Source organism: Myotis myotis, unplaced genomic scaffold (assembly GCF_014108235.1).
Source record: "Myotis myotis isolate mMyoMyo1 unplaced genomic scaffold, mMyoMyo1.p scaffold_m19_p_5, whole genome shotgun sequence".
NCBI lineage: Eukaryota > Metazoa > Chordata > Mammalia > Chiroptera > Vespertilionidae > Myotis > Myotis myotis.
This window is the reverse complement of record NW_023416357.1, coordinates 106727743-106752320: the sequence shown is the minus strand read 5'-3', so window position 1 is coordinate 106752320 and position 24578 is coordinate 106727743. Positions and strand designations below refer to the sequence as shown.

General features: G+C 38.6%; 1 protein-coding gene across 8 annotated transcripts in view; it reads left to right on the top strand.

The window, feature by feature from the left end:
- TNRC6A (trinucleotide repeat containing adaptor 6A) overlaps positions 1–24578 on the top strand; it is a 94233-nt gene that overhangs the window by 14739 nt on the left and 54916 nt on the right. For 2 of the 8 annotated variants that reach the window (XR_004967693.1, XR_004967694.1), the window contains exons 1-4: positions 7003–7118; positions 11314–11401; positions 19227–19316; positions 19945–19966. The exons of 1 other annotated variant lie outside the window; for it this stretch is intronic. Coding sequence is in view for 4 of the 7 variants with exons in the window: in XM_036310450.1 (XP_036166343.1) it covers positions 7052–7118; positions 11322–11401; positions 19945–19966 (169 nt within the window). In the remaining 3 variants the exon portion in view is untranslated. Of the gene's footprint in view, positions 1–7002; positions 7119–11313; positions 11402–19226; positions 19317–19944; positions 19968–24578 lie in introns of those variants that run through there. 5 more of the 8 variants (XM_036310450.1, XM_036310451.1, XR_004967695.1 and 2 more) reach the window with 4 other exon arrangements.

Sequence of the window (24578 nt, the reverse complement as noted above, 5' to 3'; positions counted from 1 at the left end):
TTTGCATCTCTCTGATGATTAGTGACGTTGAACATGTTTTCATATGTCTATTGACCTTTTGTGTGTCCTCTTTGGAAAAGTGTCTATTCAGGTCCTTTGCCCATTTTTTAATTGGATCGTTTGTCTTTCCTATGTTGATTTGTATTAGTTTCTCTTATATTTTAGAGATTATTTATCAGATGAATCAATGAGGAATATGTTCTCCTATACAGTGGGTTTCCTTTTCAGTTTGTTGGTTTCTTTTGCTGTGCAGAAACTTTTTATTTTGATGTAGTCCCATGGTCGGCAAACTGCAGCTCGCGAGCCACATGCGGCTCTTTGGCCCCTTGAGTGTGGCTCTTCCTAAGCCTTAGGAGTACCCTAATTAAGTTAATAACAATGTACCTACCTATATAGTTTAAGTTTAAAAAATTTGGCTCTCAAAAGAAATTTCAGTCATTGTACTGTTGATATTTGGCTCTGTTGCCTAATGAGTTTGCCGACCATTGATGCAGTCCCATTTGTATATTTTCTCCTTAGTCCCTTGCCCTTGGAGACATATTGGCAAAAGTATTACTCCTGAGAGATGTCTGAGATTTTACTGCCTATGTTTTCTTTTAGGGTTTCTATGGTTTTGTGACTTACATTTAAGTCTTTTATCCATTTTGAGTTTATTCTTGTGTATGGTGTAAGTTGGTGGTCTAGTTTCTTTCTTTTCTTTTCTTTTTTTTTTTTTTTTTTTTTTTTTTTTTTTGCATGTACCTGTCCAATTTTCCTAGCATCTTTTATTGCATAGACTGTTTTTACTCCATTATATGCTCTTGCCTCCTTTGTCAAATATTAATTGACCATAAAGGTGTGGGTTGATTTCTGGGCTTTCTGTTTTGTTCCATAGATCTATATGCCTGTTCTTGTGCCAGTACTAGGCTGTTTTTATTACTGTGGCCTTGTTAATATATTTTGATATCCGGCATTGTGATCCCTCTAACTTTTTTCTTTCTCAAAATTGCTGAGACTATTTGGGGTCTTTTTTTGTTCCATATAAATTTTTGGGATATTTGTTCTAGATCAGAGAAGCATGCCATTGTTATTTTAATAGGAAATGTGTTGAATCTGTAGATTGCTTTGAGTAGTATGGACATTTTAATGATGCTAATTTTACCAATCTATTAACATGGTATATTCTTCGACTTGTTTATTTCTTCCTGTGTTTCTTTTTCAGTGTCTTATATTCTTCCAAGTATAGGCCTTTTACCTCCTTGGTTAAGTTTATTCCTTGGTACCTTATTATTATTACATTTTAATACAATAGTAAATGTTTTCTTAGTTTCTTTTTCTGCAAGTTTGTTATTGGTGTATAAAAATGCCATCCATTTCTAGATACTAATTTTGTATCCTGCTACTTTGCTGAATTCATTTATTAAATGTGTTAGTTTTTTGGTGGAGTCTTTAGGGTTTTCTATGTACAATATCATGTCATCTGCGAATAACAACATTTTTACTTCCTCCTTTCCAATTGGGATGCCTTTTATTTCTTCTTTTTTCTGATTGCTGTGACTAGGACTTCCAGTATTATCCTATCTAATAAAAGAGCAATATGCAAATTAACCATCACTCCATCACTCTGTCACAAAGATGGCAATGGCCATGGAGCTGGAGCAAGCAGGAGGCTTGGGTTGCCCCGGTGATGGAGAAAGCCAATCTTCCTGCCTGCCCTGGCTGGCACTGGGCTCCACTCAAGGCTACAAAGTTTCAATTATAGAAGATAAATAAATTCCAGATACCTGCTTTCAGGCAGTCTTGGCCTCTTACAAAGTTTCAATTATAGAAGATAAATAAATCCCAGGGGGAAAAAAGGGGAGGCTGGGAGCTTCAGCTCCTCACCCAGGCTGGCCAGGCACCCCAGCAGGGACCTCCAACCTGAAGGGGGTGTGGCCAGCCTGCAAACTGCCCTCAGCCCCTCACCCAGGCTGGCCACACTCCCATGGGGTGAAGGTCCCTGCTGGGGGGCTTGGCCAGCCTGTAAACAGCCCTCAGGCCCTCACCCCAGCTGGCCGGGCACCCCAGCGGCATCCCCACCCTGATCCGGGACACCCTTCAGGGCAAACCAGCTGGCCCCCACCCGTGTACCAGGCCTCTATCCTATATAATAAAAGGGTAATATGCAAATTGACCCTAACAGCAGAATGACTGGGAATGACTGCTCACTATGACACACACTGACCACCAGGGGCAGACGCTTAATGTAGGAGCTGCCCCCTGGTGGTCAGTGCACTCCTACATGGGGAGCTCTGCTCAGCCACAAGCCAGGCTGGAGACTGCCAGCACAACAGTGGTGGCGGGAGCCTCTCCCGCCTCCTCAGCAGCACTAGGGATGTCCGACTGCAGCTTAGGCCTGCTCCCCGTTGGCAAGTGGACATCCCCAAGGGCTCCCGGGCTGCCAGAGGGATGTCTCACTGCCACCTTAGGCCCGATCCCTGGGGGAACGGGCCTAAGCCAGCAGGTGGACATCCCCCAAGGGGTCCCAGACTGCGAGAGGGCACAGGCCCCGCTGAGAGGACCCCCCCGCCCAGTGCACAAATTTTTGTGCACCAGGCCTCTAGTGTTGAATAAGAGTGGTGAAAGTGGACATCACTGTCTTGTGATCTTAAGTGAAATGCTTTTAGTTTTTGCCCATTGAGAGGCTGTGAGTTTTTCATATATGGCCTTTATTATATTGAGGTATGATCTTTCTATTCCCACCTTGCTGAGAGTTTTTGTTATAAGCCGGTGCTGGATTTTATCAAATTGCTTTTTCTGCATCTATTAATATGATCATGTAATTTTTATCTTTCATTTTGTTTATGTGATGCATCACACTCATTGATTTGCAAACATTGTACCAGCCTTGTGTTCCTGGAATGAGTCCCACTTGGTCATGGTGTATGCTTTTTTTAATGTATTGCTATATCTGACTTGCTAATATTTTTGTTGAGAATTTTAGCATCTATGTCAGCCGTGGGCAAACTACGGCCCGCGGGCTGGATCCGGCCCGTTTGAAATGAATAAAACTAAAAAAAAAAAAGACCATACCCTTTTATGTAATGATGTTTACTTTGAATTTATATTAGTTCACACGAACACTCCATCCATGCTTTTGTTCCGGCCCTCTGGTTCAGTTTAAGAACCCATTGTGGCCCTCGAGTCAAAAAGTTTGCCCACCCCTGATCTATGTTCATCGGGGATATTGGCCTGTAATTTTCTTTCTTTGTAGTGTCTTTATCTGCATTTGGAATTAGGATAATGCTGGCCTCACAAAAAGCATTTGAAAGCCTTCCCTCCTCTTGAATGTTTTGAAATAATTTGAGGAGGATAGGTGTTAGTTTGTCTTTGAATGTTTGGTAAAACTTGCCTGTGAATCCATCCAGTGCAGAATTTTTATTTGCTGTGAATTTTTTATTATTGCTTCAGTTTCATTAGTTGTTATTAGCCTATTCAGATTTTCTGATTCCTCCTGATTGTGTTTTGGAAGATTTTATGTCTAGGAATTTGTCCATTTTGCCCAGATTGTCCAATTCATTGGAATATAGTTGTTTATAGTATTTTCTTAAAATCCTTTATATTTCTGTGATGTCAGTTATTCTCATCCTTCATTTCTGATTTTACTTATCTTTTCAAAGAACCAACTCTTGGTTTAATTAATTTTTTGTCTTTTTTTTTTAGGGACTCTGTCACTTAATTTGTCTCTGATCCTTATTATTTCCTTCCTTCTGCTTTTCTTGTTTTCTTTCTAGTTCTTTTAGGTGTAGAGTAGATTGTTTGAGATTTTTCTTGCTTTTTGAGGTGGGCCTGTAACACTAAGAACTTCTTTTGCAGAACTGCTTTCTTTGTGTCCCATTGATTTTGGGTTCTTTGTTTTTATTCATTTATTTCTAAGTAATTTTTTATTTCTTCCTTGATTTCCTTGGTAACTCATTCACTATTCAATAACAATAAGTTATTTAGCCTCCATGTTTGTTTTTCAGCTTTTTTATTGTGGTTGATTTCAAGTTTCATGCCATTGTGATCTGAGAAAATGCTGATATGATTTCAATCTTCTTGAATTTATAGAGACTTAGTTTGTGCCCTTACATGTGGTCTATCTTTGATAATGTTCCATGTGCACATGAGAAGAATGTGTAATTGCTGCTTTGGGGTAAAATGTTCTTTAAATTAAATCCATCTTATCCGCTGTGTCATTTAAAGTCCCTGTTTCCTCATTGATTTTTTGTCTGGAAGATCTATCCAGTGATGATAACGGGGTTTTAAAGGCCCCTACCATGACTGTGTTGCTGCCGGTCTCTCCCTTAAAGTCCACTAAAATTTTTTATATATTTAGGTGCTCCTATATTGGGTACACATATGTTTCAGGGTTATGTCCCCTTTTTGGGTTGATCCCTTTAGTATTATGTAGTGACCTTCTTTGTCTCTTTTATGGCCTTTGTTTTGAAGTCTATTTTGTCAGATTTGAGTATTGCTACCCCAGCTTTTTATTCATTTTCATTTACATGGAATATTTTTTTCATCTCCACTTTCAGTCTGTGTGGGTCTTTTGTTATGAGATATGTCTATTTTAGACAGCAAATATATGGGTCATGTTTTCTTATCCATTCAGCTACCCTATGTCTTTTGATTGGAGCATTTAGTCCATTTACATTTAACGTTATTATTGATAGGTAGTTATTGCCATTTTTTTTCTTTATACTTCTATTTCTCTGTCTTTTTCTTCATCTTCTTAAAGCAGACTCTTTATCAGTTCTTGCAATGCTGGTTTAGTGGTAATGTACTCCTTTAGCCTTTTTTGTCCAGGAAGCTCTTTATTTAACCTTGAATTTTAAATGATAGCCTTGTTGGATAGAGTAGTCTTGGGTTCAGGTCCTTGGTTTTCATTACTTTGAATACTTCATGCTACCTTCTGGCCTGAAGTGTTTCTGTTGAGAAATCAGCTGGCGTTCTAATGGGTACTCCCTTATAGGTAATTTTCTCCCTCTTGCTTTAAGATGATCTCTTTGTCTTTAATCTTTGTCATTTTAATTATGATGTGTCTTGGAGTGGGTCTCTTTGGGTTCATTCTTTTTATTTATTTATTTTTTAAAATATGTTTTATTGACTTTCCATAGAGAAGAAGGGAGAGGGATAGAGAGCTAGAAACATCGATGAGAGAGATCAGTCAGCTGCCTCCTGCACACCCCCCAGTGGGGACGTGCCCACAACCAAGGTACATGCCCTTGACTGGAATCAAACCTGGGACCCTTTAGTCCGCAGGCCGAGGCTCCATCCACTGAGCCAAACCAGTTCAGCTGGGTTCATTCTTGATTGCAACTCTTTGTGCTTACTTTACTTGTGACTTCCTTCACCAGCTTAAACAAGTTACCTATCATTATTTCTTCCAACAGGTTCTCTATTCCTTGCTCACTTTCTTCTTCTCTGGTACACCTATCATGCAGATATTATGTTTCATGGTGTCCCAAAGTCTCCTTAAAATATCCTCCTGCTTTTAAATTCCTTTTGCTGCTCTAATTGGGTGTGGGGGTGTTTTTTTCCTACCTTGTCTTCCAAATTGGTGATTTGATCCTCTGCTTCATACAGCCTACTTTAATTCCATCTAGCATATTCTTGATGTCAGATATGGTATTCATTTCTGACTGTTTCTTACTCATGGTTTCTTTGTCTCTTTTCATGCTGAAAAAGTTCCTTGTAGTTCTCACTAAGTTCCTTGAACATCCTTATAATCATTACTCTGACCTCTATGACTGATAAATTGCTTGCCTCCATTTCAGTTAGCTTTTTCTGGAGAGTCCTCCTGTCCTTTCATCTGAGGGCTGTTTCTTTGTCTCCCCATTTTAGCTGTCTTTTTGTTTGTTTCTTTGTATCAGATAGAAATGCTGTGATTCCCAGTCTTTGTGGGGCAGCCTTATGTAATAAGTGTCCGGTGGGACCCGGAGGCGTACTCTCTTTGATCTCCTAAGCTGGATGCTCCTTGTGTAATGTTCCTTATTTGGGCTCCTGTTGTAACTGGTCTTGATTGTGTTGTCCTGTTCATGGGTGGGAACTCCCTCAGACTGTCTGACTGTGAGGTTCAACCCTGACCATGTTGTGCGAGCTAATGTACAGATGCTGACAGAACAAAACAAGAGACAAAACAAAAACATACAAGAGACTCCAACAACAACAGTAAAAACAACCACAAAAGAAAAGAGAGTTAGGAAAGCGAAAGGAGGACACAAATAAAAAAAAAGAATAGAAAAGAAAATTGAAGGAAATGGGGGGAAGAAAAAAAGAATATGAAAGTGAAAAATAAAAATAATGAATAGGAAAAGGAAACGAGTAGAGGAAGGAAAAATTATGAAAAGGAAAAAAGAATGAAGAATTAAGAAAAGGAAAAAAGAGAAGGAAGACAAAAAAGTAGAGTAAGAAGATGAAAGATAAAAATAAGAGATGAAAAAAAGAGAAAAAATAATAACGCAATAAAAAAGAAAACATAAAGTAATGAAAAAGAAAAAAAGCAAAGTGGAGGTCAGCAGAGTTTAGTGCCTGCTGCGATCTCCCTTTGGATCCTGCTCTTATGTTTACTGAGGCTTTTTTGCATGCCAGTTATGGGCTTCCTGGGAGGTACTTTGGTGCTAGCCACTGTCAGAAGCCTTCCTTTTTTGGCTCTTGGGAACCTGTGTGAAGCTTCAAGTGATCCACAGTTTGTGGCTGCCTCCCCAGGGCTTGGCTGTGCACGGACGTGTCCAAGCTGCGCTCCAAGGCTGGTTTTTTAGCAGCATGGGACCCAGGGTAGACCATGAGTTTGAGAACCAGATTTAAATCCTGGCTCCTCCCTGTACTGGATATATGACTTTGGACAAGTCACTTAACCTTTTTGAGGTTCAATTTTTTTTCGTGTATAAAAGGGAAATATATTTACTTACCATTTTTTAAAGTAACAAATGAGAAAATATACATAAAGTATCCAGCATAATCACTAACACTTTAATCACTGAGAGGTTTATTCTCATTCCTAGGTCCAGAATTTGCAGATTTGAGGTATCCTGCTTCTAATCTTCAGGGGATGAATGATTGCTGGCTGGAATCTTATCTTTGTGGAGCAAATATAATGGATCACTTAGACCTATCAGGTCCATCAACCTTACTCCTTTTAACACATTGTATGCGGGAAACGTATTTATACGTTTTACTTATACGTTTTACGTTGACTGGTAGTAGAGCGCAGGACACGTATTAATACGTTTTTTATAGACTAGCGGTAGAATGCGGGTAACGTATAAATACGTAAACTAAAGTTATCATAATTTTACTGAACGTTGCCATTTGTGCAAAAAATTAGCAAAAATGGCCCACGCCACCTAATAGCGCGCGATAAAAACTACCCACAAACAATGTGTTAATAGATACCTTAAATGGTAGAGCCATATGTCTTAAATGAGTCTCTACTAGCATTTAAGTCAGCCGTGGGCAAACTACGGCCCGCGGGCTGGATCCAGCCCGTTTGAAATGAATAAAACTAAAAAAAAACAAAAAATCGTACCCTTTTATGTAATGATGTTTACTTTGAATTTATATTAGTTCACACAAACACTCCACCCATGCTTTTGTTCCGGCCCTCTGGTCCAGTTTAAGAACCCATTGTGGCCCTCGAGTCAAAAAGTTTGCCCACCCCTGATTTAAGTCCTGAAAGCGGAAGTGTTTGGGCATAGGTGGAATTCTATATAATAAAAGACTAATATGAAAATCAACCAAACAGCGGAACAACTGGTCACTATGATGCACACTGACCACTGGGGGGCAGACGCTCAATGGAGGAGCTGCCCCCTGGTGGTCAGTGCACTCCCACAGGGGGAGTGCTGCTCAGCCAGAAGCTGTGAGCCAGGCTCAATGCTGGCAAGTGCAACAGCAGTGGCGGGAGCCTCTTCCGCCTCCATGGCAGCACTAACGATGTCCAACTGCCATCAGTTAGACATCCTCTGCAGGCTCCCGGACTGCGAGAAGGTGCAAGCTGGGCTGAGGGGACCCCCCCCCCCCGCCCCCGAGTGCATGAATTCCGTGCACCAGGTCTCTAGTATTTATTTATATATGTTTTTTCCAGTTGGCTTTCTGAAGAAAATGTAGGAAAAGTGGTTAGTTGGCCTTGAAGAACAGAATTTTTATCTCTATGCTTACTAGTATAGTAGCAACTGATATTGTAGTATTTCTTTGAGATGTCATATGGTACTTCTTTTAAATACTAAAGAGACCATTTTTGGCCAGGAAAACACTTGCTTAGCCTCATCAAAAAGCTTTTAAAATGAAGTTTGAGAAGGGAGAAAATATTCCAAATAGATAGCATCCTATGGAGTAAAATTAGTGACATAGAAGATTAGAGAAGGATGTGCCTATGACTCCCAGAACACAAAGAACAGATGCTGAAGATTCCTGACCTTTTCTACATAATAAATGCTCAATGTAATCTTGAGAAAAGTAGAATAAATGCAGGGGTTTTTTGGGTGCCACTGAGAATTGGTGAGAAGAGTTCATGACTGGGCATTTGAATGCTTCCTAGAGGCACTATGTTAAGTAACCATTTCTCATTTAATCTTTATAAAAATGTTATGAAGTAGATATGTACAGCAATTTACTCCCAGTTTTAGTACAAAAACTGTGACTGAAGACAGTTAAGTATTTAGAGCTAGTAATCAACTTTTGATGAGTAACAGGACAATGATATAATTTAATTACTTTGTTTTCTAACCGTACTCTTTCTCTCATATGCTATGGCTGGCTTGATCCTTGACTTTCCAGGATAGCAGTGCGAGTGAGCACACTCTCATTACCTCCCTCACACAGAATTTGGGAGCGAGTGAGTCATGGTTACAGTTGGCACCAATATATTTTGCTACTCTGTTAGCCACATGACAGTTCTACTCTGAACAAAGGACAACGAAATATAAGAAGTAGTCATCCTCTTCCTCCAACTTCTGATAGTAGCAGTAATTCTTCACTGTGCTAAATGATCATCAGTCATACGTGGTGTCATTCATTTAGTTGTTCACTGTCTACCTGCATCTCCACTGTCTAATCCAGGGGTGGGCAAACTTTTTGACTCGAGGGCCACAATGGGTTCTTAAACTGGACCGGAGGGCCGGAAAAAAGCATGGATGGAGTGTTTGTGTGAACTAATATAAATTCAAAGTAAACATCATTACATAAAAGGGTACGGTCTTTTTATTTTTTATTTTTATTCATTTCAAACGGCCGGATCCGGCCTGCGGGCCGTAGTTTGACCACGGCTGGTAATCCATCAGCAGAGCCATCCTGAGTTTCGTGTAATCTCACTTCAGGTCATCCACAGTAACCCTTCCAGTTTCTTATGTACTTGCCAATCTCTTTCGTTTTATTTTCTAGTCTTATTCCTTGAATCTTACCTTGTCTGCCTTCTATTCATAATGTCCCTTCTGGAAAGCTTTCTCAAGGCAGAGTTTAGGTACTTTCTCTTTGTGTATTGATTTTTTTTTCAAGTATCTGACGATTTTTAGTTGTCTATTGATATTATGAGTGAAGGTTTAGGTTCTAGACCAAGGGTGGGGAATGTCCAGCCCACAGGAAGTACACCATAAGGCCCAGAAATCATTTGGTCTGGCCCTGCCAAGGCATTAGGGGTGAGTTAATTAAATGTTTGACCAAATATAGCAGGCTCAGTTTTACATTGATAATTTTGCATGGTTCATGAATGATGTTGTAAATATCCAAATGGCCCTTGGCAGAGAAAAGATTCCCCACCCCTGTGTAGACTGTATGGCATTAGTGTAGGTTACTGGAGTGTGTTCCCCTTAACTTTGGTTAACTTCTATTACCCAGTAGGCTCCTCCCTCAAGCAGGAGGGCTGATGCTGTGCTCTAGGTATGGTTGGCAGGCTTCACTTTAGGGTGTGAGGGAGGGGAGTGGCCGTGGTTTCCAATAAGAAGGCTTAGTTTCTTATTTTCTTTTTTTAATTTGTAAGCACCTTTTCTTTGCCAGATCTTTACTCAGTAAAGTCTTCATTTAGTATGTTCAAAATGTAAGGTTTAGAGTCTATAGAAAGTGTGTGTGTTTTTTTTGTTTTGGTTTTAGGCTGGTTTCAATTGCAGCTACACCTTTAGCCAAATAGTCATGGGAATGGAAAGTGCTTGGGAGGAGTTGAATCCCAGCCTTTTGAATCCTAGGGCACTTCCGCTCCATTCCTATTTCTGCTCTTCCAGCTCTGACCTTGGAGCCTCTCTAGAGTGCCACCAGAGGATGGCACATACATTCATTTAGGACTTTTGTGTTTATTCTTGGGTTGGGGCTACTTTTGCTTTTGTTTATTTCTCAACTCTGAATAGATTTATTACCTTTTTTCCTCCTATCATTTCAGTAAGATAAATGGAAAAGAAGAGGCAAGCACATTAGCCTAGTCTATCATTTTGAAGTCCTGAACCAGCAGTTCTTTTGACAAGTTTGAGTATTTGTGATTTTAAGAATTAAAACAAGCTTATTTAATGAATGTATTGTTTCACAAGTATTTATAGAATAGTTTGGAATGCTTATAGAATGTGAAGTTATTGTAATGTTGAAATACATCATCTGTGTATGACTAACTTGTATTTTAAAAATGGTTATAAAGCTTTTTAGAGCAAGGACAGCCATAGATACCCCAAATACCTAGGCAGGAGAGGATTGTGGTGCAGTTCCAGGCATTGCCATTAGCTAGTAGTAAATTATAATTGGGGTCAGAAACAAGGTAACTCTAATTGTTTCCCAGACAAAAAGGACTGTCTGGCAAGATTGTAACATTTGTTAATTTTAGGTTGTCTTCCTTGATATGATCTATCTATCTATCTATCTATCTATCTATCTATCTATCTATCTATATAAAGCCTAATATGCAAAGTGTCCCCTTGGGAGTTTGACTGGGAGTTTGATCGCTCACTATGACATGCACTGACCACCAAGGGGCGGTGCAGAGCGAAGGAAGGCCCGGGCCAGCAGCCAGGGAAGGGAGGCTCCGGCCGGCAGCCGGAAGGCCTGGATCGGCTCTGATCACTGGCCAGGCCTAGGTACCCTACTCGTGCATGAATTTTGTGTGCCGGGCCTCTAGTATTGAGATAAAACCTCTATTACATGTGGTTTACTAAAGAAAAGGACTGTCTGGTGGCCCTATAGTTAGATTTAGGTTGCAATTTGTGCTTATTTTAGTGAATGATAAAAGAATAATTTGCCATGTCTGTACTTGTAATAGAGTGAAAATGAATCTGTATGCAACATTATTTTTATTTCTTAATACGTTTTGGGAAAGTTAATTGCAACTGTATGGTTCAGGGATTTAGTGCAAGAAGAAGAACAGTTGATGGAAGAAAAGAAAAAGAAAAAAGACGACAAGAAAAAGAAGGAAGCTGCTCAAAAGAAGGTAGTATATGTATAAACTTTATATTAAGCAGTTTAAACATAAATTTAAAAATAAAATTATTCTTATCGAATTTTTAAAGCATTTGATTTAATGTTTTAACTTCAGTGGAGTTTCATTTTAAGCTTTAATGTCTTTGACTATGCATGTATAGTAACTTGCCAAATGCATACAATTTAACACACAGTCATTTAATCTTGCCAATAGTTTTTTCAAAGGTAAGTGCTTTGTATAGGTCTTTATCTTCCTGTTAGCTGTTGCTAGGTTTTCATAGTCCATCATTTTGTAAGTGAGAAGAGCATGGAATTGGTAGCTGCATAGAGGGGGTTTGAAAGCTAGCTCTCCTATATAGCATGCAGGACAGTATGGCCTTAAACTTTATTTAGCCTCTCTGGGCCTCAAAAGTTTTTTTACATTTTGTAAAATGAGAATTAAATTAAATGAGATAATGTAATACATACACATAATGATACACAATTGAAAATAAAATAATACATGAATATAGTAATGAGGGAAACATTAATGCACATAATAGGAAATAAAGTTCAATTTCTTTTTTACTTTTTATTTAGTACCTGGACTGATCTTTAAAATTTGCAGTTTATATTAGGATATTTTAAATAAATCTAAGATAATTTGTTGCAAAAACTCTCTAGCCAATACATCATCAGAAACTAATTAAAGCAATACAAATTACAAAAAATAAAAGATTATATTCATAATTACAAAATTTTTTACAAATTAATACTACGGGCTTATGACAGTTAACTAAGCTGGCTCTCGTTTACTGTATCAAGGTTGCAAGGCCTTAACATGTTCTGAAAGACTCAGTGAAATTACTATCCCATTTTTGTCTTCTAATGAAAAATTATGACTTGTTGATATATACATAACTCTTGTGCCAGGCACTGTGCTAGGAACGGGATATATACTAATGGCAACATATCGCCACATTTAAAAAATATATTTTATTGATTTCTGAGAGGAAGGGAGAGCAGGAGAGAGAGAGAGAAACATTAATGATGAGAGAGAATCATGGATCGATCGACTGCCTCTTGCACGCTCCCCATAGAGGATCAAGCTCATAACCTGGACATGTGCCCTGGCTGTGAATCGAACTGTGACCTCCTGGTTCATAGGTCAACACTCAACAACTGAGCCACACCAGCCTGGCATATCTTTACATTATTTAATAGGGAAAATCATAGGATACAAAAATATGGTAGATAGGGAACGGTTGAAGCATGGAGAGAAGGGCTTAACTGGGCCTGAAACGGGGCAGGAGAAATTTTTTTGGAATAGAAATTAGCCAAGTAAAGAAGGAGCTGAATACAAAAGGATTCCAAGCAGACTAACCTCAGAGGAAAGCGTCCATAGTCTCCTAGTAAACTGTGGGTTTTAATGGGGAGGGAGCTAAGGGTAGAAATGTCAGGTGACATTTAGGGGGTGGGCGGGTTGGTGGTAGCTATCAGCTCTTTAAGGGGTTTGGACCATTGAGTTTACCTTGGCAAATTGTGGAATTGAATTGGAAAGGGTCGAAACTAGAAGCTGAGATGCTGGTGAAGGGACTATTAAAAAAAATCCACAGAAATTTTTGAAAGGATATGAAGGGCGAGGAACCTAGATTGACTCTTAGGTTCCAGATTGAGTGACTATAAGTACATTTTGGGAGCAGTTAACCATGTTAGAAGACACACAGAACTGGTCATCCAGCAACGTTGATAAGATGTTGGAATTTAACTCTTGTTTATATCAATTAGCCTATGGTGAATTGGTTTCACTTCACTCCTTTCCCTGAAGTTCCCAGAACCTGTCCAGGACTTTAAGTGAGGATTTACTTTAACCGGGGAAGGGCGGAGTACAGAGGACCATGGAGGAGGATTAAGATTGGGATGATAGGTGACTCCTATCATTGGCCTTTTGGTTGCTCTCAGGAGTGACTATTGTCATAGTTAGGGTTTGGAATAGGTTTCTAGTTCAGGTATCCCTGCTTTTTGAAAGTTCATGTTGTACCACTTTGCTTTTATGAAGACCTACATTAGTATTATAGTTTTGGCCTTGAATTTGATGATGCCATAGGCCTCTGCCAGAGACCTGTGATATAGGATGGTCTTTGCAATCTGATCAGTCTTGGCTCAGGATTTGTTATGAACAAGTTGTGTCCTCTGTAAGTAGTAAGACTGGGGAAGATTTATCAGACTCTCTTAGATGCTGTGAAGCCCATTTACTTAGTGAAAAGAACTTATAAGAAACTTAATAGGTTTGTTGAGGAAGATTTATTTATTGATGTAGAATCACTACTTTAGCAAGCACCTGAGATCCCTGCTTCTAAGGAATCTTAAGATTTAGCTGGTAAGTCAGGATGTATGTGAAATGCTTTAAAAAGAGGCCTAAGGTATTTTATAACAAAGCATGTTTATTTCTCTATTCACTCACTTCAGTGAGGAAATTCTAAGAAAAGGAAGGTTGTGTTTGTAAAATATGTAATATGAGTATAATATTTAAGTTGTAACATACAAATTATGGCTCTAGTTGTTAATATGTCGTTTTTTCATATCCAGTCTCTAAATCACCTGTGTCTTTAACACATAAATAATGATTTTTGTGCCATTTGGCTTCTCACCAGATCTGAAGTAATAGCTTTCATCCCTGCCTCACTGTATGGTTCTAGTCTCTCATCTCAACCATGTCCTAGAACCATCATCAGAGGCTTAATATGGGGAGTGTTTCCTTCTTTGGCCAGACCTTCAGCATTGGTAGGGTATTCTGTATGTCCCAAAGACACAGTGATACCTAGTCACTGAACACAATGTAAAGGAAAGCCTAAGACCTCTACTGGTAAGTGTAGTAGGCTAGACTGCCACTAGAGTGAGGCTGTTCTTCAAATTAACCAGCTTACAACTGAATTTAAATACAACCTGTTGGTGAAGTGAGGACAGCTGGTATTTCTATAGGCTGTTACCAAATAAATAGAAAAAACAAAGCAAAACAAAAAATCCTCAAGGGGGTACACTTAAAGCCCATATGAAAGACTGTGAGTCATAGGAGTTTCTGGACAAGTTTCCTCGAGCTTGTCTGTTGTAAGAGTAAGCAGGTGTATCCAGGTAGGTGACAGACATCTACATAAGCCAAGTAGGCAGGCCCATTATATAAATGTTGGAATTCTCTAAAGGAAAGGCAATCTGCCTGTTTCATGCAATCTGTGTACACTTAAAAAAAATTTTTGTATTTCATTTCTGAAAAAGATTTCAGATACTATATTCGTGTTTATATATATATGTATATATATGTACTATATTCGTTTTTATGTATATATAAAACTCTGGCATTAAAATTAGTTAAGTGGCTACCATGGTTTTATCAGGGTGATGAAAATAGGTATGCAGTTGAAATCTACTTCCTCAGCTGGTGCTTTCCCAGAACTCAGTACCATGGCTTTATGCTTTGATGCAGAACCTTTTTACACGTTTGCCTTATTTTCACAATCTAAAGGTAACTTTAAAGCTGGAAATAATAGTCATTTTTATAAGGCATTTAAAAGATCTTTATGCCATAGATACAGAAAACATAGTTTCTAGTAGCCTTTATAGTCTTTTAAAGAAAATTAACTTCAGACCACAGGTTATATTTTTATTTTAAATAAAAAACCAGATATCACAACTCCTTATATAAATAACCAGACACCAACAAGGCTCACTACAATGTTTTTATTATGATAGGTTTTCTTATTTTGTCTATTATTTAAATAGAAATTTATTTAAATTCCTTCTTAAATAAAAATTACACAAAAATTACATGATTTTTTGCCGAAACCGGTTTGGCTCAGTGGATAGAGCGTTGGCCTGCGGACTGAAAGGTCCCAGGTTCGATTCCGGTCAAGGGCATGTACCTGGGTTGCGGGCATATCCCCAGTGGGGGGTGTGCAGGAGGCAGCTGATCGATGTTTCTCTCTCATCGATGTTTCTAACTATCTCTCTCCCTTCCTCTCTGTAAAAAATCAATAAAATATATTTTTTTTAAAAATTACATGATTTTTTTATGTTTCAGCCCCAGTACATCTCTATGAATAGAGATAACTTTGTTTAAAAAATTTTTATTTTTCAAAAGCCTGTTTTACATCTAAGAAGTATGGCTATTTACTTATCTTCTGATTCTAAGATTTAGAAAATAAGTTGGCATAGCATTGAAAATATAGTTTCTGTACTTAAAAAGGGGGAAACAACTGTAGCAGTAAGTTGTTACCATACATATACATACAGGTTCTGTTCTTAGGAGAAATTTCTAGAGGAAATCTTGAATATGCAGTAAGGAGGAAAAAGGAGGTTGAGAAATGGGTTAATTATAGAGGGGATAATTTAGTATAACCTTTACTTTAAGTTTGTAATTGTAGTTCCTAGAAAGCATTTAATTGTTGAGGGCTGGAGGAAAGCAACAATACAAATTGGGATCTTATTTTAATCGAGACAGTTTTGTTACTGTGTTAAGAGCTGAAGGGACTTTTATAGGCTTTGTGGATTCAAATGTGCTCTATTTGAATTTAATTGAGACTTCATTCTCTTTTGGAAATTTTAGTGTTTACTTTTCATGTCTCCCAAAGACCATTTTGTTCTGAGACTGGGTATCATATTCAGCAGTCTAAGTAGCAGGGTTGTCGTGTTTTTCAGTAAGCTAGGTGGAGCATTGCACTCATCTAGGGTGTCCCCTTACGGTTCTGCCCCTTATTCTAACTTCCTACAGTCAGATGCCGCATAACGATGTTTGGGTCAATGACTGACTGCATATACAACAGTGGTCCCGTAAGATTAGACCGGAGCTGAAAATTCCTATCTCCTAGTGACGTGGTTATAGCATGGTGCAGTACACAAATACCATTGTAGCAGGTGGTATAGGTTCGTAGCCTAGAAGCTGTGGGGGAATAGAACTTGTCACCCCAAAATATGTCTCTTTGGCATAAGGATTATTTTAGGCTGGTTTATTTTAAGAAACAGCAGATGTGGGATAAGTTCTGAAAACCAAATAAAGTTACCCTGTGTAACAGACATTTACATTGTAAGGGAAATCTCCATTTGCCAGGGTGTCTCCCTGCCTGTACCAGGAAGAGGGGATGACCTTATCTCTAGAAACTCTTATTAATGGGGAAGATAATGACAAAACTGCATAACCACCTTAACCCTGGTTTACTGTGCTTTTCCTGGAACCTTCATCACTGACTACCGCCAACCCCAGCATCTTCCATGTTTACTGAAGATGTTATTTAAGGTGGTGGGTCCAGCTATTTTGGTGAGACCTAGTTTTCCTGGATATTCTCCAATGTATCCAGGAGGTATCTGTGTTATTAAACTATTTTGGTTTCCTTCTATTAATTTGTCATTTATTATAGATGTCTCAGTTAAGAGCCCAGAGGGTAGAGGAAAAGTTATTTTTCGTCTCCTGCAAAGCAGTAGGTTATACCATACAGCCTAGGTGTGCAGTAGGCTATACCATCTAGGTTTGTAAGTGCCTCTGTGATCACACAACCACATCACCTCACAACGCAGTTCTCAGAATGGATCCCCGTTGTTAAGCGGCACCTGACTTTTCTTTTTAGACTTATTTTAGTTCAGCAGCTCTGGGTTCTAGACAGGGTGCTACTTGCTAAGAAATCATAGAAAAGTTCCCTTACGACTAACTATCTCATTTAAAACAGGTGAATTGAACTATTATTTCCTTATTCTAATACCTGGCCTTGTTAAGACATTGTAGATGACTAGAAAGAGAGAAAAAAGCAAGACTGGGAGCAGTTACTTGCAAATATGAGAGAAAGGACTGAGCTCGGGGGGCTGGTAGCAGTGGCTGCTTGTATCTTTTGAATGTTCTCTGTATGCCAGACACTGTGCTAGGCACTGTTGATGAGTTAAATCATTTTACCCTCCTACCACACTAGATAGGAGTTTTTGTTCTTGTCTTATAGATGAGGAAACCAAGCTTTAGAGAAGTTAACTAATTTTGACCAAGGTCACAGTGTGTAAGTGGTAGAGCCAGGACTCAAAGCCAGGCGGTCTAATTCAGGCTCTGACCTCTTAACCACTGAGTGCGCTTAGGGATGAGTTGGGACAAGTGGTGCAAAGCCCAACAGAAGGAAAAACACCTAGCATGCTGGTCTGCCCCCTGGCTAATGCCTTCATTAATGAAGTGAGGCAGTTGTGGTCATTACTTGTGGAATCACAGTTCAGGTTTGTTTGTTTATTGGTTTGTTTTCTTGCTTAAGGAAGAAAAATGTATTCAGAAGGAATCATTCTGCTGCTAGACTTTTCAGAATTCTTTAATTCTGTTACGCAAGAAGATCTGTATAGCAACACCTCACGTTTGAATAGTGTTGTGTACTTTCCAACTAAAGATGTTTTTATTTTTTATTTAAGCTCATAATAGCCCTGAAAGGCAAACGGTACAGATTTTCCCCCCTTACATTTGACGAATTAGGAAGCTGAGACTGAGAAAGTTTAAATGACAAGGTCATTTACAAGTCAAAAAGAAACAGTTGAAATTAGTTTTGTTTGTTTTTTAACTTGTTTTTTTTATTGCTTAAAATATTACGAGTAGTACATTTGTCTCCTTTTTTGAAATTAGTTTTAATATATTCTATGGAACCCAAGATATAACTAAAATATTACTATTTTAACATCTAATCAGTATAAAATATTGAAATAGTTTCCTTTTTTAATACTAAATAATAGCAATCTGCTATGTATTTTATACAGATGAATTTGGACTAGCTATTTATCAGTGGTCAGCAGCCATGTCCGAATAATGGCTACCATTTTACACAGTGCAGACAAACACTCAAATAGTTTGAGTGATATGCTAGGTCCTGGATCAGTTCACAGAAATCTATTTTACAAAAATGGAACTCTATCAGTTCCATCTTCTCCTCATCCGTTAGGAGCGCTTGGATTCTGTGACTTAGATTTCTTCACTATATTAATCCATGTTCTGATGGGCAGACACCGTCAGGTGTCTCTTTGTTGCCATTCTCTATAGATGACAGGCAGCTGAATGAGATTGATCACTGTTCTGAAGCAACATGGAGCTTTTCCAAAGGAGTTGCAGGCTAGGTGTCCTTTACGTTGTAAGGTCTAGAAGAGCAGCACTTTGTATCTTGGAGTTCAGTGATGTGGTCATGGTTCTATGTACTGTAACTTAGTTTCCTTTGAAAGTAAATTATGGAAGAGATGGGAGAGTTTTAAAAAAAAGATTTTCAACTTGTAAAATAATTTTTATGCTAAATTTTTGGCTTTAGAAAACTGTATGTTATTGTTTGATGTGACACTTCTATACTTCAAAGTATTTATATACCGAGTTCTCTCTAATAAGACTGTTTTACTACTGCTAGATTTTTAAAACAGTTTCTCCAAAAATAAATTAAGTGTTCATGCTAATTGACTCATCTTTTGCCATTGTCTTTCCATCAATTTTTTAAAAATACTTGATCCATATAAAGTAAAAGATGGGCCTCCATTATTTAACATATCACTAATGCTCTAAAACTTGGTAAAGCATGTCAAAACCTGGACTGATTCTGGCTCTCCGGGAAGAAAGATAATGTTTGGTGTGTCTTCAATATTAAGGTAATTGCCAGATAGTTCTTTACCATATAACTTTATAATGATATGGTTAAAAATTGGTATTTTTGTTAACAATAATTTTATATGACAAAGCAAATGTGAATTATTAAATCAAGCCCCATGGCAGGCAGTTAAGAAATGTTTCACTTAGAAATAATTTCTGGATATCAGTTACAATTCAGCCTTTCCTTGACTTCCCTGCCTATCCTTGTGTCTTTTATTTTTAGGACTCCCATACAATTGGTCTTAACCACCGTAAGGAAGCCGTATAGTGCCAGAGCCCCTCGCCCTGTTGTGTCACAGACAGTGGAAGTAGGGTAGGCATGGAAAGCAGGGCTCATGTCCCTGTGAGTTTACCTTCTGAACATGGATATTTTAATGAATTGTCAGATATGTCAGAAGTGACATGTATTTGAAAATTTTTCCCAATCAAAAATACTCAAAAGTTAACTATGTTTAACTGTAATAGCAGCCTAATTATTACTAATTTGGCTAAAGTGTTATCTTCAGCTTTTCTTTCAGAAAACTTAATTCATTTTTTATCATTTGAAACAACAATTTTTTAAGCCATTTAAACGTGCAGACCTCATTAGATGCATTAATGGAAAGGTGATGATTATATAAAAATCATTTAAAAATTAAGTGATAAATGCAGTCCCATTTTTTACTGTACATTGTCATACCGTGTCTTCTCTGCATTGCATCTATAGAAACATTTTTTTTAAATTTTATTAATAAACATTGTATCAGAGACCATCGGGCACATATATGGGAAAAGCATGCTGTCTTTGCCTATCTTTTCCAATGTATTTCACCTAAATGACAAATTCCTTATAAAAGTGTATATGTCTTATATAATAGTAATCTATTAGCATTTTATCATAACAATCCATTTCTTTCAGTTTCATATTTACATTGTTTTTTGTTTGTTTGTTTTTATTTTAGGCCACTGAACAAAAAATCAAAGGTACGTTTAAAGCTATTTTTATTCTTTTTTACTTTATTTTTATTCACCTCTAGGGTGGGAGAGAGACACGAGTGAAAGAATCAGAGGGGTGGGGGCAGACTTCTTCAGAGGCACCACACTGGAGTTATCCTTTGGGGTTCGTGCTTTATTGTGATGGATATTACACTTTTAGAATAAACTGCCTCAGGACCTATTTTACAGCTGTCTCTGAAGATGAACACCACTTCCTAACAAACTTCCTTGGTTTAAGTATGTGAGCACAGGGACCTTTCCTTCTGTCTTCCATCAGAAGTCTTATCTGGGGCTACCTCTAGGACTCACCTCGTCCCTTGCTTTATTTCTTGCTGTTGTCTGTATACATTGTGTCCTACTCCATCGTGTAAGCAGACCTGACATCCACTCTATATTATCACTGAAGATAGGAGATTGCTAACCTTATGGTCATTTGTACCAGGTTGAACAGCTCCCAGTATATAGCAGGCAAAAGACTTCAGGGAGGTAAGGTAACAGGAACTGACTTCCTCTCAGATCCTAAATCAGGAATTCTTCACCCTCCCAGGAGTTGACTTACCTGCTAATGAAATGTGTAGGGCTCTCAGATGCTGAACTTATTAGGCATAAAGATTCTGAATTTTTACTCTGAGCTGTAGGGAAAGTATGTGCATTTGGTTGATACACAGTCAGTATTGCCTATTTTAATTTGTGGTCAGTGTTGGTGAAGGTAACATTTATTAGGTACAATTGTATAAGAGTGAACAAAAAATAGTTGTAGCTTATATTTTATTGGAGAAAGTGGCAATAAAAGGGCATACCCAAACATGATGTATAATATGATGTGATTTGGTTAAAGTAAAAATGTCTGAATTGTCCTGAAGTCTAGAGGGGTAATAATTAGCTTAACACAGTGGATTAAGGAAGGCCTCCTTGAGGAAGACCTTGAGGTTATGACTCTTAAAAGATGAAAGAGCCAGTCCAAAAAATAAGAATGAAAAGGCAGAGGGATCAGCATGGTGAAGGCAAGAGATAGGCAACAATGTGATGTTATGCATAGTGGTGGAATTTCTAGAACATTAAATACCCAGTGATAAGTGGACAGGTTGGAAGGGTTTCTCTGAAGAGATAGGTAGGGGTCAGGTAAAAGAGAGCTTCATATCCTGTGTGTACCAAGATGGGACTTTTATGGGCAGCTAGGAGCTACTGAAGAGTTTAAGAGGAGTGACATGGTTGGTGTTTTTTGTTCCATCTTTAAAGCTCTCAGTCATTGTGTGTGGAGAGTGTTGGCTGAAAGATGGAGCTGAGAAACAGAAAGGCACTCAGAGCAGAGGAGGCAGGTGGGCAAGACAAGGAAATATTTAAGGAGTGATTATAGGGGTGTTGGGAAGTGGCAGAATATAGGCCTGGAGGTAGGCAGACGAGTGCTTATGCTGGTTGGAGGGAGAGCCAGCAAAGGTTTCTGCATTTAGAGGTCCTGGTTATAAGCTGTGCTTTAGGAACATCTCTTTGTCAGTCGAGTTCAGTGTCACCAATAAAAGCAGTACCAGAGAGGGTAGGGAAGGCATAGAAAGGGTAACAAAGATCTCAGCTGCCGTCTTGTCAGTAGAGGCTGTGAGGCATAAACAACAACTGGTGAGATCAGAAGAAGGATTGAAGGTGATACATGGCTTTGAACCTGGATGTCTGAGAACATTGCAGGGATGTAGAATGATGTTGGGAGGAACGGTTGTCACATTACTTTAATAGGAATGTGAGCAAATTTTCTTAAAACTCCACTTCCTCACACCACTCTTTAGTTGTCCCTTGCTCTTTGCTTGAAGACCAGACTCCTCTGGTTGGCTCTCAAGGCCCTCTTTAATCTGACTTCCCATGGTCTAACCAACCTGTTTCCATCACTCCCTTACACTTTTCAGAGCAGTCTTCTCAGCCAAGGATGCCTTTTAGCCTTTCTAACCGGCTCGGAGCTTATCTTTCAGTCGATCGCCCCGACTGCCATTCGTCCCTCCTTTTCTGATTTCTTAGGACGTGATGATGTGTCTTAACTTTGGGGCACTTGATTATGTTCTCTCTTGGATTTTTGACTGGATATCCCATGGATATTTGTATCTCCAACATAACCTTTCATTACCTATTGTTTGTATCCTTTCCAAATATAAGTCATCCTTTTAGATCCATACATCAAATATGAACAGATTTGAATCTCCTGAGAATGTCAGGCTTCAGAATGCATTATGTTGTTTTGCCTGCTCTTTTACTCACTCATTCTTACTTTGATAGCAGCTACCTTCATAATTGGTCATGTTTGCTCCGATTCATGCAGGTGTGTTGCTGACCTTTGTGCTATGTGTAATGCCTATGTGGTGCTTATGGTTTGAGTTCATGGGAATTAGAGATTACCAGCTGGAAACTTGTGGGACAGGTTTGGCCCACAGTTGGTGGTGGTGTTTACTAAACTCTGTATTTTGGGATAATTTATGATTTACAGAAAAGTTGAAAAGATACTACAGAGAGTTTCCCATCTACACCTCACCCAGTTTTTCAGTTACTGACATCTTCCATTTCTGTGGTTCATTTGTCAAAACTAAGAAACCGACAGTGGCACTAACTGAACTCCAGACTTGATTTAGATTTCACCGTTTCTTCCATTAATGTCTTTCTGTTCTAGGATCCAATGCAAGACACATGACACATTTAGTTGTCATGTCCTCCCAGTCTCCTCTGGTCTCCATAGGGTGTTTGTATTATTATCCTTTAAATTTTTTATTGCTAGCATTAAAAAATTAGGAGACACCCCTCCCCCATCCAAAATTGCAGTTTTTATTGCAGTTTGTACTGTCAGCATCATTTTTTTGTCTTTCTGTATTAGAAAGTCTATATAGAGCCCAAGGTTAGTCACATGTGGCTATCGAGTCCTTGAAATGTGGCCGAGAAGCAGAATTTTAATTTTATTGGTCTGCATGTCTAGAGCCTTCTTGATTGTTGAGAGTCAAACTGAGCATAACTAGTTAGTGCAGCACCCCTGTGGGACTCTGCGGTAATGAGCTGGTTCTTCCTAAGGCTGCTGCCATTTCCTGTTAAGTAACACCCACCAATGTTGCTGCCGCTCAGTGGTTCAGCTGCTTGTATGAAAGTTGGATTTTTGTAAAGTTTCATAAATTAAATTCTTGACCAGCTTTTTTATGTGTAGATAACTAGATGGTTATTTCTTGGTGCAATGGATACATGATTCACCTAATAAAAACATGGGCTAGTGTAATGAGTGGCAATGAAATTCTTGAAGGTTTTACTTTTGCCTTGTGACTTGAACTTTAGAAAACTGTAAAGAGCAGGGATAGTTGAATGTTTGACTATTTGAAATATTTTAAAAATATAATTATTATGGCCCTGGCCGTGTAGCTCAGTTTTTAGAGCGTCATCCTGACATGACCAGGTTCGATCCCCAGTCAGGGCACATACAAGAATCAAACAGTGAATTCATAAATAAGTGGAGCGACAGATCTGTGTTTCTCCCCCTCCTCTCCCCCTCCTCTCTCTCTCTCTCTCAAATCAATAAATAACAGTTTTAAAAATGGTACATTATGATTATTTCCTTGAAACAACAGTGTTGAAAAATTTACAGTGAGATACAGGAATAGATGGACAAATTTAACACGCCCTGTGGCCTTTATCATGTAGGGCACATGCCTGGGTTTCGGGCTCAATCCCCAGCAGGGACGTGCAAGAGACAGCCAGTCAGTGATTCTCTCTCATCATTGATGTTTCTCTCTCTTTCTCTCTGAAATCAATTTAAAAAAAAAAAAATTAAAAGAAAGAAGTAATCCTTTTTATTGAATTTTGGGAAATGTTTGGGACCCAGAGGAGGAGCCACAGCAGCAGGCTGGGAATTCAGACTCTCCTTAGAAACCTGATGAAGAATAAAGGGCATTTAAAAAACAACAACAGGTTTTTAGTTCTTATTTTGGAAGCATGCTGATTGTACATTCCTTACAAAAGAACACACACTGCTGCCATTGCCGGTGCTGCTCAGTAGTTATAGCGTTGTCCCAGGCACCAAAAGGTGGCAGGTTCCGTTCCCAGTCAGGGCACATGCCCAGGTTGCGGGTTGGATCCTCTCTCCCGCCCTTCCTTCTTCTCTTTAAACATACATACATACATGCAGATTTATGTAAAAAAAAGTGCACTGATAATTTTTGACAGCTAATGTTTATTTGTCTATCTATCTATGAATCTATCATTCCAGTGCTTTCTTTAGGTGACTTCATAAGCAAGCTGTATTTCAGAGACTGACGAACTCAGAGCTCCTAAAGGAGGAGAGGGGAGCCTGGGATAGAAGCAGGAATAGAGAAAAACAGATTTGTTTTGTTTTCTGGTGGTCACATGGGGAAGCATAGTTTATTACTGCTGTTCTCATTCTGGATTAAAAACTCATGAAAATTGAATCAACATAATAAAACACATTTTTGTTCCTGCCACAGTTGGAAACCATTGTTCTTACTCAATTCTACGCTTACAATTTTTTTGAATCAAACACAATCTTATTGCTTAAATCCGTTGATCTAGGAAGTGATCAAAATACATGTTAAATCATTTTGGAGACATCCTGACATCTAACTGTGTA